This window comes from Gavialis gangeticus, unplaced genomic scaffold, assembly GCF_001723915.1.
Source record: "Gavialis gangeticus isolate Ggan-Ray unplaced genomic scaffold, GavGan_comp1, whole genome shotgun sequence".
NCBI classification, from domain to species: domain Eukaryota; kingdom Metazoa; phylum Chordata; order Crocodylia; family Gavialidae; genus Gavialis; species Gavialis gangeticus.
This window is the reverse complement of record NW_017729001.1, coordinates 23,635,642-23,654,894: the sequence shown is the minus strand read 5'-3', so window position 1 is coordinate 23,654,894 and position 19,253 is coordinate 23,635,642. Positions and strand designations below refer to the sequence as shown.

General features: G+C 44.1%; 1 protein-coding gene across 13 annotated transcripts in view; it reads right to left on the bottom strand.

Moving 5' to 3' along the window:
- RIMBP2 (RIMS binding protein 2) overlaps window positions 1–19,253 on the bottom strand; it is a 268,024-nt gene that overhangs the window by 44,300 nt on the left and 204,471 nt on the right. For all 13 annotated transcript variants that reach the window (XM_019507085.1, XM_019507079.1, XM_019507081.1 and 10 more), the window contains 3 exons: window positions 16,270–17,082; window positions 3,998–4,149; window positions 3,167–3,634 (listed from right to left, as the gene is read on the bottom strand). In XM_019507085.1, the coding sequence (XP_019362630.1) occupies window positions 3,167–3,634; window positions 3,998–4,149; window positions 16,270–17,082 (1,433 nt within the window). The remainder of the gene's footprint in view (window positions 1–3,166; window positions 3,635–3,997; window positions 4,150–16,269; window positions 17,083–19,253) is intronic.

Below are 19,253 nucleotides of genomic sequence, written 5' to 3'. Positions count from 1 at the left end.
TTTTTTTTTTTTTTTTTTTTTTTTTTATAGCTAAGAAACTTAGGACTGGATCTCATTCTTGTAAGCCCAAGGGCCCTATCAGTCAGATAAGAGACGCACGCTTGTGTTTCAACAAGCAAGCCAGGATGAAGATTTGCAGAATCAAGGCCTCTAGTCCTTGTTCTTTCTTACATCAGGGAACTTCTCTCTCACCCTTTCCCCAGTCAGTCCACCCATCTCTCCCAAGTGCCTCCCCTGTCTCTTCACCTCTGTTGAGCTCACATCTTTCTCTGCAATTCCTGCTATGGGGAACAGTCTCTTTGGGTAAGCTTCCCCTTTCAATGACTTTCTATAGCATTTGAAATCATCTTTATAATCCTGTATCAGTTTTCCTTCATCTATACCCCTCTCAATCTTATTCTCCCGCTGTTCAACATTGTTTTAACAGTCTGCCGCATTTAACTGTGCAATGCACTTTTGAGTTCAGAGCACCCCAAAGATGCAATATCATATCATTCTATACAATGTTCATCCAAATAAAGACACCACTAGAGAAAATGTAAGTCATAATACACCAGCACTCCCATGACCTTTTTCCCAGTAGAGTTTTAGTGGTAAATAAAGCACAAGACTATAGTCATGTACCATTATACATAAGTGGAGCACGTCCATCTGCTAATAGCTAAATTTAATCAGGGAATTTCAAGCAAGGATATTAATACTATGAGAAACTAATGATGCTGAGTATCAAATGGCATTTTAGAAGCTGGAGATTTTGCTAGCTTCCCCATCTTGGAACTAGAAAATCATCAAATGGTTTTAGGAATATCGTTCTGGGGGACTACTCTTGGATTGTCTCATCCTCACGGTCAGAGCAATGCAGACATTAATTTAAGGGCAAAGCAAAAGCTTCAGGGGAAACAATCTCCTTTCACTCCATGTGGCTTTCTTTGCACGGGTATTTGGTCACCATATTTATTTAGACCTTTTGGGGGTAAAATATTGCAAAAAGGCCAATACAGCCTAAGATCCACAACTAAGGTAGGAGCTTAATGAAAAAAATCTGCTGTCCTTTCTTCCAGGATAGTGAGCATCCACTAATACAAATATACAATGCTCTGTACCACCTATATCTTCACATCTGGATGTGACCTTGTGTGTCAGTAATGATATAGCAAACCTTACATGTGTCAGCATTACACTTCCAGGCATGTAATATGGCCTCTAAGGCACTACCTTGTGCTATACTCCATCCTTGAGGCTGCATTCAACCACATTTCTCTTGCAATTGGTCCCTCAACATAAAATAATCTGAAACAGATTTTTCATTTAGAATCAGGGCCTCTGTATCTAAAGGCTGCACAGAAAGATGAGATCCACCCTCTGGTGAGCTGCCGGTCCCATTGCTAGGGAGCTCCGAAACCCTAATGTCTCACAGCTCTTTGGGCCAAACTTTCCATTGACATCGTTGTTGCTACTGGTCAGAAGACTGTTCCCAAGCCTTGATGCTGAAGGGATAATGCTTTGTAATCAACTATTTCACTGGCGGTAAGGCACTGAAATGGCAGAGTGTGGGAAGTTTACACAAGTGCTTAAATTAATAAATAGCAACACATAGTATACAGCAAGAGCTTTGTTATCTGGCACCCATAGGAAATGGGGGGTGCCGGATAACCAAATATGCCGGTTACCTGAGGGGCCCGAACAGGCATCTTTGCCTGTTCTGGCCACCGCCCCTCCTGCTGCGTCAGTGTGCTGGGGGACAGGGAGGGGGACCCCGGGCACACTGGGGACAGGCTGCTTTGCCCCGGGCCGTGGGGGCTCAGCACCACAGGCTGCTTTGCCCCGGGCCATGGGGACTCAGTGAAACCAGAAGTGCCATGGTGGGCACTTCCAGTTTTGCTTTTGCTGCGTTGACTTGCATGCCAGTTAATACAGCATGCCAGTTTCTAAGGTGCCGGATAAGGTGGCTTTTGCTGTATATAACAAATATATATTAAGATGAAAATATTCTTTCCATTTATCATTGATGGGGTTAGTAGTCAGAGAGTAAAGAAAAACACATGACAATCTCTCTGTACTTTACAGGAAGAGTATTCCTTTGAACATGTATTTATAGACAACTTATAAAAGGTTTAATACAAGCTGTAAGCATATTACTGACAAACGGTTATTAGGCCTGTGCAAAGCGGCTAGTATTCACTTCGGATTCAGATATGGGGGACAGTGATTTGATTTGGTGATTTGAATCACTGTCCCGAATCAATTTGGCTGAATCTGATTCCAAGATTCAGCTGCCGCCAAATCGGCTGAATCTCCAAATCAAACCAGCCCCATCCCTTGCCTGCTCCCCCAGCCCACTCAATGGCTGCCCTGTCTGGCCCTTTATAAAAAAAAAAAAAAAAAAAAAAAAAAGCCCTGCATTCACCACCTGCTGCCAGGCAGGGGCGATCCTTGTTGCACCCCGCTGCCCCACGCTGTATGGGGGTCGCTGCGACAAGAAGCCCTGATGGAAGCCAGCCAGTGAGTGCGGGGCTTTTCTTTTTTTTAAAGAACCAGGAGCTGGGGCTGGGCAGTGCAGCCATGGGGGGGGGAGGGGAACAGCTATGTTGGGGGCTGGGAGACCAGGTGGAGGATAGGGCCTGGCGGGGGTTCCCCCATGGTCCTGTTGCTCCCTCCTCCAGCCCTCCCCCCCACTGCCCCCTACTTACTAGCATGGAGTCCAGGTCCAGCTCCCTGTGGTGGCGAGGGGGGACTGCCCGAATCTCTGAAGCTCTCCAAATCTTTTCCAAATCAATTCAGAGAGCTTTGAATTGATTTGGACCTTTTTATTGGCCTCCTGATTCAATTTGGATGTGGAGATTTGGCTGCCTTATCGGGCCAATTCTCCTCTGAATCGTATTAGCACCTGAGGCTTCACACAGCCCTAACGGCCATCTGATATAGTAGATGATGTCACAAAGGATTGAATGTTATGGTTATTAACAGCCTATTGATCTTCTGCACTCTGACAGATAACTACATAAAGCATCTATTAAGCATTTATTAACTCCTCTAAGCACTAATAGACAATTGATTCTTGATACAAAGGGGTGACCTAGTGCTTTAGAATGCTTTCTTCTCCTCCAAATTGATTCCTAAGGTAAGCTACATGGCTGTGAACACATAAGAAAAAGTTTGTTCTTACCCTGTTGCTCTCTGCAACTCGTTGTGCAGCTTCTCTTGCCATGGCTTTAGCGACAGTATTCGGGACAGGTGTGCCTTGTGGCTGAGGGAGTATTCGATTAGGTGAGGGAGACCTCCTTCCTTGAAGCGGGCCATGAAAGTTGGGGGCAGGAGGCTCCAGCGTGTGTCCATGAATAGGAGATGCCGAATGAGTCTGTTCCCATGACTCATCCATTTTTAAATGCGGACCTAAATGTTCATCTTTGGTATTTGGGGCTCCGGCACTTGCTAATGGCTTAGATTTGGGAGCAGTTCTAGGGTGAGGGGTTGGAGGCACCAGTAGGTCAGGTGAAATGGCAGCAATGGAAGAGTCCGCAGATTCCCCCTGGGCAGAAAGTGTTCTTACAGTGACGTCCCGAGCGTCTAAGCTCCGTATTCTCATTAGCTCCACAGTCGTGTTCTCTGCTGCTGGAAAAATCACCTCTGCCACCTAAACGCACAAACATCCAAGTTAAAACTGGGAAAACACATCTCCTCCCACTGTGCAGCCTGGAAAGCATTCATCAATGCTGGCAAATTGTTGCCCGTTGTAAAGAGTAAGCACAGCGGGTCTTCATCGATTTACCCCAATCACCTGTAATACTTCAGCTAGGCTTGTCTGAGTAATTAAGTGTTGCTGATTAGCTTATAAAGAGGGACTTTCACAGCTATCAATGCACAGGACCATCAGCAACATGACAAAACAGCTGAAATGAAATCCAGGTGAACACTGAAGTCCATTATATTCTTCTGCTGTTGGGTGAACTGCACATCTAGAGCCACCGGTCACTGTAATAAAGTCAGGAGAACTCACCCGTTGACCTTTTGCATAAACACCATAGCCAGTAACATTTGCTCCATTGGAGGTTCCTGTTGATGTCAAAGTCGGTGGTTTCCAGGAGACCTGTATAGTTGCGGGGGTGGGACCTGCCTGTACAGTAACATCTTGAGGTGGAGCGGGAGGACCTAGAGAACAAAAGTTTTGTTCATTGTCCAGTTCCATTGGTCTCAATCTTTAAACTAGAGACCAGTTCAGTTCCTGTCGTGATGCCCCAAACCCAGGACTCTTCTAGCAGCCTGTGTAGACATGAGGGAGGGACCAGACCATATCTAGCTAGAGAACAGAGCTGACTGCTGTCTCATCCTGAGCTATGAGAAAGGTAGCGTCCAGATACAAACCTTGTACGTGAGCCCAGTTAGCCAGACATATATTTTGGTTTTGTTCCCTTTAACAATTATCAGCAAATTTATGGAGCAATTCTAGTACTTTAAAGTTGAACCCATGGGTCTCAAAGCACTTCAAAAAAGGAGGGCAAAATACCAGTAGCCCCATTTTACAGAAGGGGAAACTGCAGTCCCTCCAGATGATGCAACTGGAACATCACACAGCAGGTCGCGCAGGGTCTCTTGTCCCATCCACAAGACTAAGCTCCCTTTCCCTTCTGAATACAGCCCTTAGGCTATATTCATCAGAAAGCTGAGCACGAGGTGGTCTTTTCAAATGCTGTACTTACCTCCCTTCCACCTGTTCTCGTGCAAGCGATTAGACTCTCCCAAGCACATTAAAATAAAATAGGAAAGAACTGTCAAGGAGAAGCACTCATGTGCACAGAAAATGATTATGACCGATTACAGCTCACCCAGGCTGCGCCTCTGAGACACAGATCAGTGTTGCAGGCTGGTGTTTCCTCTGGAAATTTCAAAGTGGCATCAAGTCTCAGGAGCAACCGGCAGCAAAGGAGGAGAAGAGGGAGGGGAAAAATGAGCCAAGCTCCCCAAGGAGTGGAATTTTACTTGAGATACCTGCTAAATACATTATCACAATTAAGAAGCCACCCCTGTGCCGCAAAGCAAGGGGGCTGAAACAGCTGTTCCCTACCGCATAACAAGCAGTAAGGAAGGGCTGTGGTGTAGGAAAAGCAAGAGACCGGGTTAATCCAGTTACTGCAGGGAGGTCTGATGGCCACATGCAGTTTCAGTCCCATACCTGCAGGAACAAGCGCATTTAATGCAACAGTTTAAGTTCTGTCATTTAATTATGCAGAGAATAGCTTCCAACATGCTCTGATTTCTTTGACCCAACTTTAATTTTATTTATAGAGAAAACAACCCCAGTGGCCACGGTGGGTGTCCCAAAGAAAGCTGGTGACAAGACAGATACAGAACGCAGTGGAAACCTGGGTTTACAAGGGATAGCAAAGCCCACGCTTGAGGATATACTATAGTGCTCCCTGTGGAGCAACCACAAGAAATGGATGAGGATGAATGGATCAAATTGAATTCTGCTTCTCACCCTCCCATGAGGGTGAGGGGATGTCAAACTTTTATTGGTGCTGATGGCGGGTGCAACTGGGAAGGACTTGGCTCCCCTCAATCACTTTGCTAAAGGGAGCTATACCTCAACATGTGGGTGTAAGAGCCACTCCTGAGCAATCCTGACTTCTGCAACTCCCTGCCTTAAAGCTTGACTCTAGGGATTAGATTCTCATCCGCACTGAGGTCCCTTTGCAAAGGGGCCAGAGAAAACAGCTTGAATTTACTCCCATTTATACCACCAGCGCTTTTATCGTCGAAAAAGGATGGGCCTCGAAGGCTCTACTCTGCTCTGCAAAAAGGCACATGAAACCCAAAGCTTTTTGAAACCCTTTAAAGCAGTTAAAGTACATTAGCACAATAGCACATTCAGTACATCTCTAATTAAAGCACAGTATTAAATCTACCATAAATAGCCCCGTGGTTGGACAGAAACCCAAAGTAAAAGTATCTCAATGATTATGAGTTTGTGCATATTTCTTGTATTCCGCTGTGTTAATTTAATGTCCAATTCAGAGAAGTTTATCATGCTAAGAAGCTGCTAAAGCAGGGGTCAGGCATGGCTACCTCCTCTCCGCAACTACTAGGAGAGCACAGAGTTTAGAAGGAGCAGATGTTTTCAGGTTTTGCCAACGAAAATGCACTCAGCCAATTTCTATTCAACTTTCAAGGCTGGCAAGACCCAGCAAACACTCGAGCCATGTGCATTCATTTTTAGCAAAAGAAAAATGCTACAGATGTGCGTGAGGAACAAGCCTCAGCCCTGAGATATAGGCAAGATGCCAGTATAGCCCCCGATGTCACCGTTTCATCCTGTAGAGGGCATTGCAACACAAAAACTAGTCTTTTTTATACCGTTTAGGCAATAACTTATAAGCAGAAGGCTGCTTGCTTAGGTAAGATCAGACAAGACTCAACAACACCCTTCCTCCCCCACCATAAAAATAAATGTGATGTGACCCGTAGTGTTATTTCATTAGCAGGTGCAAAGCAAATGAAAGAACAACAACCAGCCTTTATTCGTCAAAGGCTAATGAACACGTGGCGATTCCGAAAGTGTTATCAATTAAGAGTATTTAATCACCTCACTGTCCCTCTCAGAAATGAAATTAAAATGACACATTAGGGCCTGATTGTCAGAAATGCTGTGTACTCAGGGCTCCCAATGACACCAACAAAGAATACGAGTATGCCGAAATACTGGGCACCGTCCATTTTGTGTAAGGAACGCTACCCATTGAACACATGTACTGGGATGATGAATCAAATCAGTCTATTCCTAGTGTCGGAGACCTGGTGAATGGGCAGTTTTTTAAGACTGAAGGGATCGTGGAGTAGATAATAAATGATGAGACCAGACTACTGTAGGTTGCAAGGTCCTGATTCAACGAAATGCTTAAAACCTGGTCCAATCCAATCATGATCAGTAGTCTCAGGGACATCAGTGGGATTACTCATGTGGTTCAAACATTAGATATGTACCTAAACAACTTTACTGAATCAGGCCCCGGGTTCTTTCCCTCGTGTATAAGCGTTGCACGCTTTTTGCAGCGGTTCTTTCTTTTTATTCCAATTACAGTTTATGCTACACAGTTTAGCTTCTTGACAAAAACTGAAAAACCAAACTCAAGAGATGTTCGAGGTCTCTGTAAAGGGAGATGGTGACAAGTAAAGAAAACAAAATGGCCTTGATTCTCATAAAAGCTATTTTTTCCCTGCATCTACGCCGTAAGTGGTTGGTTATGGCTGCATAACCCATATACACCCAGTTTACTTTGGTTTATATAAAACAGCACAAGTCCTCACTGTCTACATGAAGGTCGAACCCTTTTTGAAATCAAGCTAAGCTCTTGGCCCCTTTGGGCACTTTTACACTTGCTCTGGGGTTGGAGGCGGGGTGGCACTTTAATTAAAGCAGCTCTTCATCTCATGTATTGACATCCCCATCCTTAAAAATGGTGGTGGCGATGCTTGAGCTAAAGGTCACACGACAAGCTTTAATTCAGGTACCCCCACCACCATTTTCAAGTGTGGGGACGCTGAGAGCCGAGACGCAGGAGGCTGCTGGAGCGCATCAGAGCAGGCTCTGTGGTCGTGTATAGGCGCCCTTTGTTCTCTTGTGGCGGAGACTTCCACAGGCTGACTTCAGACTCAGCTTAAAAACATAATAAAAATACAACGCGCCCAATTCATTTCATCCACATGAAATTAACTTGAAAACTACCTCCTTTCTTGCTATTTCTTGTAATCCACAAATACCTTCTCCGTGCCAAAGCACTGCTTTCCACAGGTCTAACGTGCCCTCTCCTGGTCCCAAACCTTTTAACCTCTTCTCATATGGAAGTCTTTCCAGACCTTCTTTGGTCCACCTTAGAACAGTCTTTGATTTCTGCTATCTCCTGCAGAAACATTATGGATGCATCTTTGGGTTCCTCCCTCCATTCTCCTGACCCTTCCAGTCCACTTGAGAACTTGACATTTCCTTATTATTTAAATGCCAGCTTTAGCCAGTGATTGAATTACCCAATAACATGCTAAAAGTGAAGGAAATTAATAGAAATAGAGAGTGAAAGATTGTGTTGCATTTTTAAACCAATCTTGAGGGTTTAATTAAATTAAATGGAGAATCAAAGTGTGATTACATTAAACAATAACCGAATTAAGCGCAAGGCAACATGTGGAACTTCTGCCTATCTGGGAGTCTGTCACCCACGCTTATTTAAGTACTGGGCCAATATAAGCAACTGTTAATTAAGCTAAGCCAGGTCACAGTGCTGTTAAAGTACATGGATTGCATGGTAATATCTTGGGAAGCTGGTTTTTTGGATTTTAAAATGGTGCGTAATTTCATGTGAATGACTGATTACTCTAATAACAAATTCATTACTAAAATTGAGAGAGATTGTTCACAGGGGACATGTGCTACTGAGCAGTCCCGTTATTAGCAGTAAAAAGCACAGGAAGAATTCATTTTCGGGGACAATGATGAGCCTTCTCAGCGTCTTTTTATTCATTTTATTTTAATATCAATACTTTCAAATAATTCAGTTTACTAGAGAAAACCACTGGGGAATGAGAAAGGAAGAAACATTGGAATAATTTAAAAAGACATTAGTGATGCACAAACATTTGGGCAAAGGGGTTTTTGGATGAGGAGAATATACTGTAACAAAGCAGATATTACTCCTGTTCACTTTATATTTGGCAGCTATTGAAAATCACAGCTTTTCCCCTTTATTACGCTGATACATAATGTACTTTGATTTTAAGGATTTAAATCAGCACAGATCTACTGCCTTTGTTACTCTACTCACGTCACTTCTGTGGAACGATGTTGATTTATACCGGCTGTGATGGTGGGCCTAAATATGCATCTTAAATTTAGGTTTTCATTTGAGTTTCCTGTCTTTATGTAGTGCCAGCAGTCCCAGTCCAGCAATATAAGTCAGTATGTAGGAAGTACCACATCTGATTAGAAGAATGGTTCATAAAATCCAGTACCCTGCCTCTAACACTATCCAGTACTAAATGCTCCAAGACAAATGGACACCCTGCCACCCCACAGTAGGCAGTATTGAATTATTTTCTCCTTTCACCGTGCAAGATGCTTCCTAGTCTATAAGTTAAGAACTGGTTTATTTTCTAAAGCACAAGATTGCAGATCATAATTTCATAGTCTTGTGATCTGTTTTGATTTCAAGTCCTCTTTAGGATTTAGCTAAATTCTTAGCTTACTTAATTAATTAACTAGGAACTAGTTAACTGACTTAACTCTATGTACCTTACAGTTTCATTGGCCTTGATCCTGAACATACATAGGAATATGCTTAAATTTAAGGCTAGGGACAGAAGTTACACATAAACCTGTATAAGTGATTGGAAACCAGTTCTAATCTGTAACACAACAAAAGTTCAGTGAACAAAAACCACTTTCAAAATGGCCAAAACCTGGATTAAGATAAACCTGGCCAGATGCATGTCCCAGGGGCAAAACCACAGGGGAGCTAGAGACCCTTCCCACAGGGGACTACACACAAAAACTACTTACCTGCCACAGGACGCCAAATGCAGGAGGAACAAAGAGCGAATAACCGCGCTTATCTACAGCTGGAGCTGGCAGGTGACGTCAGGAGCAATCACCGTCCGACTGAGATAAAAAGGAACACTGACAGTGAAAGGGGGAGAGTGGGAGAGTCAGTGGAGGCTGCGGAGGCTCTCCGCACCGGTGGCAGGCAGCACCAGCGCGAAAAGGCGAATCCTGCTTGGGGAGAGGGGTCCCAAGCAACAACAATTAAGATATAACCCGACGCTGGTCACAGGCAGCACCAGCACCCAGGGGAAGACCTCGCTCCTGAAGGAGCAATAGGAGCCCTGGAGATGGTGGAGACTTCTCATTCCGGGTTCCACAGATGCGAAGCAGAGGAAAATGGCTAACCCAGGGAGGAACAGAAAATACCCTTGGTGAAGGCACAGAGCGGAGCAGAGCTGGGGGACGCCTCCTGGCTCAGGTTCTAGGGCAGAGAGAGGAAAAGAGCAGCTTAGCCTGAGCTCTCCTCTTCTTTCTTCCCTCCTTTGTTTTCTTTAAGTCCTTTTTCTCTTTAGTTGCCTCTTGCCTGTGTGTAGTTCTTTTGCTGGTTTCTTTGGCTTGTCTTTTTTGGTTATTCAGTGGTTATGTCTACCTCAAGGGGATCTGACTGACACCTCAACACCAGGGGTGCTCACGAGGCTCAGTAAGTAGCTGGCAACAACAGGAGAGAGAGATGAGAGAGGTGAATCCAGCGGGCCCATAGCCTGCCAAAGAAACAAAGATAATAACCAGTCCCAGAGAGGGCGTGAAGAGCAAAAATCATCTAGACCGGAGGGACGGTTGTATTAAGATCAGGTGGCCCGCCAGAGGTTGGTATAAGGAAGGGGTGTAGGAGAGGTGGAGCCCCACAAATATCTGCAGGGAGGAGTGACCGACCCCAAGAGACCGCCACTGAAAATACATTCAAAGTTATGGCAGGTGAGTTCAGGGGTCTTCTCCAGGGTGACTGAGGTCCCTTTCAATGGTCGCACAAAGCCTCACCACACCCACCACCAGGCGCTCACGCTAAGGCAGCTCATGAACGGGTATTCGAAGCAAGGCAGTCACAATGTAGCATCAGACTTAACTGATTTAGGTTAAATCAGTTTATTGAACTTCTGTCCCAGATGCCTTCCAGATTCATGTTAACTCACAGTCCCTCAGCATCCCAGGATGCTTTGTACTTCCCCTGTAAATGCCCCCCTCACAAGGTAGGTGGGTTAGTTTTTGCCCAAGCTGTCTGCTCCAGCCCAGCAGGAAAGCATGCTCTAACACACCCAGGCTTCTGGCATTGGCCACTGCAGGCATGTGGCTACATTTCCGGAATCAAATGTAAAACTCTGTTCACTTGCTTATTGGTTCAATTTATGCAGCTTAGATTAACCTGCAAACACTGAATTGGTTCACCCTCCGGCTTTTTGACTGTCTGTACTTAGCCTAAGTGTGTAAGCATAGAGTCATAGATTGTAGAGTCGGAAGGGATCACAATGGATCACCGTGCCCGACCCCCTGCCCCTGGCAGGAAAGAGGACCAAGGTCAGATGACCCCAGCAGGTGACTATCAAGCCTCCTCTTGAAGACCTCCAAGTTAGGTGACAGTACCACCCCTCTTGGAAGCCCATTCCAGATTCTGGCCACCCTTACTGTAAAAAAATTCTTCCTAATGTCTAACCTAAATCTACTCTCCACTAGTTTACACCCATTATTCCTAGTTACTCCATGGGGTGCTCTGGTAAACAGCGCATCACCAATTCCCTGTTGTTCTCCCTTGATAAACTTGTAGGCAGCTAACAAGGTCTCCCCTCAGCCATCTCTTGTGAAGGCTGAAGAGATCCAGATCTCTCAACTGCCCCTCATAGGGTCTTTCACAGAGACCACTAATCATGTGAGTGGCCCTCCTCTGAACCCTCTCCATATTCTCTGTGTCCCTCTTGAAGAGCGGCGCTCAAAACTGGACATGGTACTCCAACTGTGGCCTGACTAATGCCGCACAGAGGGGAAGCATCACCTCCCTTGATCTGTTGGTCATGGATCTGTTAATACACGACAAGGTGCGATCGGCTTTGCTGATGGCCTTGTTACACTACCGGCTCATGTTCATCTTGGAGTCAACTATGACTCCAAGACCTCTCAGCCTCTGAGTTGCTGAGGGGGGTCATCCCCCAACCTGCAGGTGTGCTGAGGATTCCTTCTTCCTAGGTGGACTACCTGACATTTATCTTTGTTGAATTGCACCCTATTCCACTCTACCTATTGGTCCAACCTGTCCAGGTTGGCCTCTATCTGCTCCCTGCCATCCGGTGTGGATACCCATAACTTGGTATCACCTGCGAACTTGGAGAGGGTGCTCTCCACACCCTTGTCCAAATGGCTGATGAAGTTATTAAATACCACTGGTCCAAGGACCAAACCCTGTGGGACCCCACTGCCCACCTCCTTCCAGGCCGAGAATGACCCGTCCACCCCCTGGGTGGGGTCCCTAAGCCACAGGCCACCTCCCTGACTGTGTAGGTGTCTACAGCCTGCTAGCTTTCCTATGAGAATAGGATGTGAAACTGTCTCGAAGGCCTTCCTAAAATCCAGGTAGATGACATCAGCCTCAGCTCCTGTGTCAAGGCAGTGTGTAACCAGGTCATAAAAGGCTATAAGGTTTGTCAGGTAGGATCTATCTGTGACAAACCCATGCTGGTTTCCTTTCAGCCTGCTGGGCCCCTGCTGGGCCTTCACAAATGCACTCTTTGATTATTTTTTCCTGTATTTTCCCAATGATAGTGGTAAGACTGACTGGCCTAAAGTTACCTGGCTCATCCCTTCTCCCCTTCTTAAAAATGGGCACCACGTTGGCCATTTTCCAGTCCTCGTGGATCTAGCCGGAGCACCATGAGTGCTCAAACAGCCATACCAGCAGCTCAGCTATGACACTGGCCAATTCCTTCAGTACCCATGGATGGAGGTCATCCGGGCCGACTGATTTGCACCCATCCAGCCTTTCCAAGTGCTCCTTAATTAAGTCAGCACTAACCTTTGACAGTCTAGTGCCTTTTGGACATCTGTCTACGCTCAAGGTGGGGGATTTGTCTTGGTCTGTACTTAGGAATACTGAAGCAAAGAACTCATTGAAAAACTCCGCCTTTTTCCCCTGTGTCAACCACCAACTGTCCTGATTTGTCCTGCAGGGGCCCTGTGTTACTTTGCACTTTCCTTTTGCTCACTATGGCACTTGAAATGCAATTAAATCTCCTGTTTAAAAGTAAGTATATATTTAAGTGCGCAAATGGTCAAAGACTAACGTCCAACCACTCAGCCACTAAAAAGCACTATAAATCTTCTGTCCACATAAAAATGCATGTGTTTCTAAAGTATTATCATGCAAAATATCACCCTTTGCATTCATTTACATTTGTTCTATACTGTGACACAATGTCAGTGGACCTCCCTGCTCACCTTGCTTAGATTTCATTTTTTTAATTCCTTTAAGGTGATGCATCGAGGGGTAAAAATGAGAAATTTAATTCAATTTAATATTAACTTATCCTCTCCCTCCCCCCTTTGCTAGTATGAGGAACTCATTGTATGTTTTTGTCTGGAGGGCATTCACATGGCCAAAGAGGACAAAAGAGCTCGATGCTTTTGAAAGGTCAAAGAAAGTGACCATATCTATTCAACAGTAGACACTTTTGAAACCTTGGGGAAAATGCCACCGTGAGAACTAACGGTTGCCTCTGGCTATTAAATGTTGCACTTCACTCGCCACTGTTTTCTAACACTAACGTTTGCCATGACAACTGCTGCATGATGCGACACTTCCTCCTCCACATGAATCTTCCTAAAAGAAGCCAAACAATGCATTTTTCTTTTATCTTTATTATTTTCTCAGCATCTTCTAAAATAATCTTTGAATTATATCTCTTAACAATTATGAATCATTCGATACTAGTTTAAGGTAAAGGCACGGTTCAGAGGCACGTTGTACATCAATATACATGCAAGATGACAATAGCTCAATTAAGATATTTATGTTCCTTCCCAGCCTATCTTTCTCCGTCTTTTACCTGAAGTGTGGAAGCAGGGAAATGTGGCTGCCACTAGGATCTGCAAGAGAAAAAAAATGGAACATGCCATAATGTTAACATTTAGTTCAGTAATTGTACTGCCAAAATATGAAAAACAAACTGTAATTTGTTTGGTGATAGCAATCCTTCTTTGCTGTAAAACAGTGCTAAATGCCATGCAGTTGTAACTATGCAAGTGAACCTAGAAGCTCTGAATTAAAGAGCAGGCCCTGTTTTGCTACAGAAGGTAACTCATAAATCACTATATATAATCTAACAGCTAAAGGGAGACACTTAGTTAAAAAAACCTGGCCTGTATTTAAAACCTGGATTCTGAAGGCCTTGTCTATATTATGGCCAGCCAGAATGGGGCTAAAATACTTTCAGGATGTGTTGATTCAGAAAGCATTATTTGGGGAGGCTTCCCTAGCTCTAGTACAGCCTGGCTGATGAATTCACCCTAGCCTCCATCCTAGCAGAAAACCTAATAGTACTGCCACTGCCAACCCATCCTCTCCTGCTCTGGGTTCAGGCAGTCGTGTCCCTGCCCTCCAAGGTAAACTGAAGACCATTACAATTTTTTAGATAACATTCAGTGTATCCAAGCTCTCCTTTATTTCTTACCAACATATTGTGCTCTGGCTGAGGACATTTTTGCTATCTGATAGATCAACGCACATTCAAAATGATTTGAGTTACAAGCCTATTTGCTCTTTTCCAGGCATCACTATTACTCAAAGTGTCTCCTCCTACATAAATTGCATAAGCAAATGGGGAAACCAGAACTAATTCCAGCTACTTTGCTGAAATCAAATCACAGCAGGAAGCCAATTAAGTCACAGTACAGTACATGCCACTGGATTGAAATTTCACTCACCGTGAGACGCACGCACTGGATCTTCCCTCTGAGCTGCTTCTGCGGCCATTAGTACTGTGCAAGTTTGAGTAAATAAGGAGTTTTTTCTTTGTCCTTGAGTAGATGCATCCTTCTAAACAGGTAGATGAATAAAGGAAAGCACCTGCATTGCAGTGCAGGTGTTTGTTGCCATTGGCTTAAATATGGGTTTTCCTTACTGGGGAGGTATTCAGACTCCTCGGTTATTGATGGCAGTGGTCTCTGGATCCAGCTGTTACATCAGGCACACCACAAATTCCACTACCATCCTTGCAACAAACTCTGGGTCGTGTGCCTCCACCTTCAGTTCTGAAGTATGTCTTGGCCCATTTTAATTGCTAGGACATATTTGATAATCTTCTAATCAAACACACCTTGGAATTAAACCACCAATGGACTTAAAATTTTACATACAACACATTTATTATCCTTTTTAATTCAACAGCCGTCTGAATAAGGCCCAACTCGGGGAGTCAGAAGACATGAATATTAATACTTGTGCTCCTTCTGACCCGTTATGCGTCTCTGGAAAAAAAATCACTTTAGCCTTTCTATAATTTACTTTCCCCAGCTGTAAAAGGCTCACCTTTTTTAAAGTGCTTTGAGGTATACAGATGAACACTACTGAAATATTAATTGTATTTTTCAATGCACATTAATCAGAATAATATGAAAACAAGAATGTATTCAAATATCTACAGTGAGAACAGTTAAAATCCCCTGGAGATTATTATGATAAAGTTCTAATCCTGTAGCATTTGGGGGCCCGGTGTTTGTGGGTTGTATGGTGATTATAAGCGCCTCTGCCATAGATCATCACCCTGTAATGTCTCAGTCTCTATGCAGCTGCTGAGAAAAGCACAACACTGAACAAGGGGGAACTACAGACACTGAGAGTGGATTTTCCATCTCAAATTGTTATGTAGCTCCAACATGATACGCTACCCCTGACATTTTTATATTTTGGGCCCTCAGACCTCTCATAGTGGGACCACTAATGTGAGCAACTACTGCTCCAAATAAGTGTTACAGAAAGATACCCTAAGGTTAGGAAAATGCTGCTGAGAGAGGAAGCTGTAGTTCCAACTTCTAAAGAAATTTCCATTTATAAAATACCTGTGCGTTCCAGTCCAAAAAACAGTGGTAGGTAAAGGAAACAACTATTTATATACCCGCTCCACCCATATTTTTAAGATGAGACAAATAATCTGCAGAATTAAGCATCTTGGCATTTTCCACTGATGCTAGCTAGCTACCCTTGAAAGCAAAGTATTTTTAGTACCATAATAAAGATACCATTAGAAGAGCGATTTTCATACTGTGACATGCCCAGGGGCCTTGCTCAGGGGCCTTGTGTGTTAATTGAAGTGCACTTTTACTTAATAAACATCTGATTTTCATAGTCTGAGAGCAAATGTCAGTGAAAGAACACTATCTTCAAGGCAGTCAACCCAACTCAAGATCACCGTTCACAGACATCTCCTGCCTGTTGAGGGAGATTGTCTGAAAACTATGTGATGGCTTATACACAACGAATGCAGCTATGAGCTTATTCCCCTGACTAGGTCTTGATTTCACTTGAATCCACATGAGATCTCCAAGTAGTACTTACAGATGATACTAGGAGGGTCACACTTTACATTACTACTTTTGTGAACAGTAGCGATATAGAGAACTTAAAGAGTAATATTGGCTATTGAGATATACCTCGAGTTCCTGACACAATCGCAAAATTTTAGGGAATGGAAAAAATACCAAACCTGCTGGCAATGTAGAAAACTCCACGAAGGCTTCTTTTCTTTCCCGCTGCTCCAGAGGAAGCTGCCAGGGCATTTGATGGGGTTTTGCCATGACCTTCACTTTGTAGGTCATGTTAGGCTTCAAATTAAAAAACTGGTACTTGTAGCTAGTGGCTTTGACGATGTCAAACTCTTCTTCGTTAAGAAAAATCACGTGACTGTAATTACTGTTGGTAGGAAGCCAGGACAGCTCAGCAGAAATCTGGGTTATGTTGTCCACCTTTAGATTAGAGGGCGCAACGATGACATCCTTTCCAACTAACAAAGTGCACTGTAGCTCATCTGAGTTCCCCCTACTTGTAATGCTCTGAATTGATATTCGGTAAGTGCAGGTAGCAATGTTAAGTTTCTCTATAAGAGCTTTAGTTCTGCTTCCCAGGGATATATTCATCCGTACTTCTTTGTCAACCAGGACATTGTAGCTGTTAATAGTTCCCCAACCAGGTGGCACTACTGGTGGCTCCCAGCCCACAATAACACTTTTGGCTAGTTGTTTAATAAGGGTGATTTTTCTAGGATAAGGCACAATGTCTTCTCCGATTTCATCAATGTTTACATCCAGAGTCCCTGCGCCATTATTGATTACACTGGACTCTATGCGAGTTGGTGGACTGATCTCCAGCAGACCACCTCCTTCCAAAGCATGACCCGAATGATTGATAAAATTCTGATCCTGTTCACTGCTCAATGTGCTCGACAGACGGGCCTCATTATCTTGAACAAAATCCACGAAGTTTGAAGGGACTAGTCCTCTTTGTCCATCCAGAAGTTCACCTGGTGAGAAAGAACCACCTAATTATTATCATCTCTGTTTTCTCGATGGGCTTATAGTCTGGCAGTGTTGGAGTGGAGTAGACCATGAAAGGAATCTGTTTTATTAGGTTTAGAAGAAGTAAACACAACTTACAACATGGATAAAAATGCTATTTAAATGACTAGTAAGCCATGTTTTCTTCTGTGGGCCATTGTGATAGCATTCTAGGGCACTGCGTGGTTCCTGATAGACATAATTTTACCTGGTTTTGCCTTCCCTTGCAAAACTGTTCAGAAGTAGCATCAAAATAATAGCTGCTTGGGATGAACTGGTTTGACCACTAGGAATCAAAAGACTGGGCTGAATCCCAAGATAGGTGCGTTTAGGATTTACACTTTTTTCTTCTGTTAACTTTGTTTCTTTGCAAGGGAGGAAAGCCTTGATAGCTGTGATCATTGTCTGCTAAAACACCTACTTGAGCAAACAGACCTAAGATGTTATAAAACCCAGTGGACTGTTAGCAATATTTATTTGTTTCTCTAACACACATATGCTGAAAAAAAGCAATCTTTCCCTTTTTCCCAGCAAAAGTTCAGAATTGGGGCCTTTTTAATTTAAACTCTATTAGATTTACACAATGAAATTATTAACTCGTCACATCCTCTGATGTCTGTGAGAAACAAAGGTGTACAAAGTTATTCTGTCTCTCATAAAATAGCTTTGAGTTATTATTAATACTACTATGCTGAGACTGAGAGCTCCCAGCCAAGATGATGTATTCAGCGTGCTAGGTGCTGTACAGAAATATAGTAACAGATAGTCTTTGCTCCAAAGCTTATACTATAAATAGACAAGACATGGCAGGCTTGAAGAAACAGGGTACTGGCACCGCTATTTTACTGACAAGCAGTTAAGCACATGGAGAATACAGCCCATATCTTAAAATGCATAAAGGTACTAAACTTCCACTGTTGTAATGAGTTAGCCATCCATAAAACTTTGAGAATCTGGGCATATAAGTGCCTTGTCATGAATCACAGAGGAAGTCAACGGCAAAGACAAGAATGAGATCTTTATCCCTTGAGTCCCCATCTAGTCTCCTGTGTACAAGAAAAACGATTCCTTAAAATACAGATCTGACTGCAGCTGGAGTCAAATTTGTCCATACAGTTGTCTCAGTAACTGTGAATTGGATTCCCTTACTGAAATACTGCACATACACAATGCTTAGTTACGCTACCAAATAACCACTTTTGCCACTGGTTACTACTGAATTATTTGAAGTACAAATACTTGAGGGAAACATGATAAGAAGTAGGTCAACACATTGTTTTTTCTGTACCTAAAACACAACCAAATTCCTCATCATGCAAAGACTTCAGTCCTGTGTCTGAGAACCTTGTCACAAGTTCACTGTCATAAGTAGGGTTCAAACTACTCGTTGACTCTAGGGGGTGGGGTCTGCAAAAACAATTAAACTGGTTCACTGGAAAGAGCAATTGAATTGGAGACCCCCCCCACCCGGTTATGAGTTTCAAATTTTACAGGGGGGCTCTTGCTTCTTATGGGGAGCTCAGCCCCTCCCCCCCCCAACCTCTCAGCTCCCCAAAACTCACACCCTGGTCACAAGTCATGGTTGTAAATCATGGGAATATTGTGACCTATTAAAGTTACCGCATGTTGGAAGATAACCTTCACCAAACAACTTGGTAACACCACAAGGGCACCCAACAGATGCTAAAATGTTTGAATGCGCTTCTGCCTGCATTTTAACTGCACTTAGTAAGGGTTAAGCTGAACACGTGCACTGACAGACGTGCAGCTGCCTGACTCAGGGCACTGCAGAAAGCGCCATAAGTTACAGCAACCCCCATGATCCAACAGGCATCGGGCAGGTGGGGGATCGAGCTCCACTTTAGAGCTGATACAGGAGTAGCTGCCTGTCTGCAGCCTCTTTCCCCTAGCCCTGCTGCCTGCCTCCCAGGTCTGGTGCTGTCTGCAGGATGGGAGGGGGAGCAGGGAAGGGGAGGGAGCTGGGGTTTGCCCAGCCTGCACTGGAAGGGAAGCAGGTGGATTGGACTGGGTGGGGTGAGGCATTGAGTGGGGGTCCACGTCAAGACTGGGACAGTGGGGCCAGCTGGGGGGAAGGGAGGGCAGCATGGTGCAGAGCACAGTCAGCGGTATCAGGGTG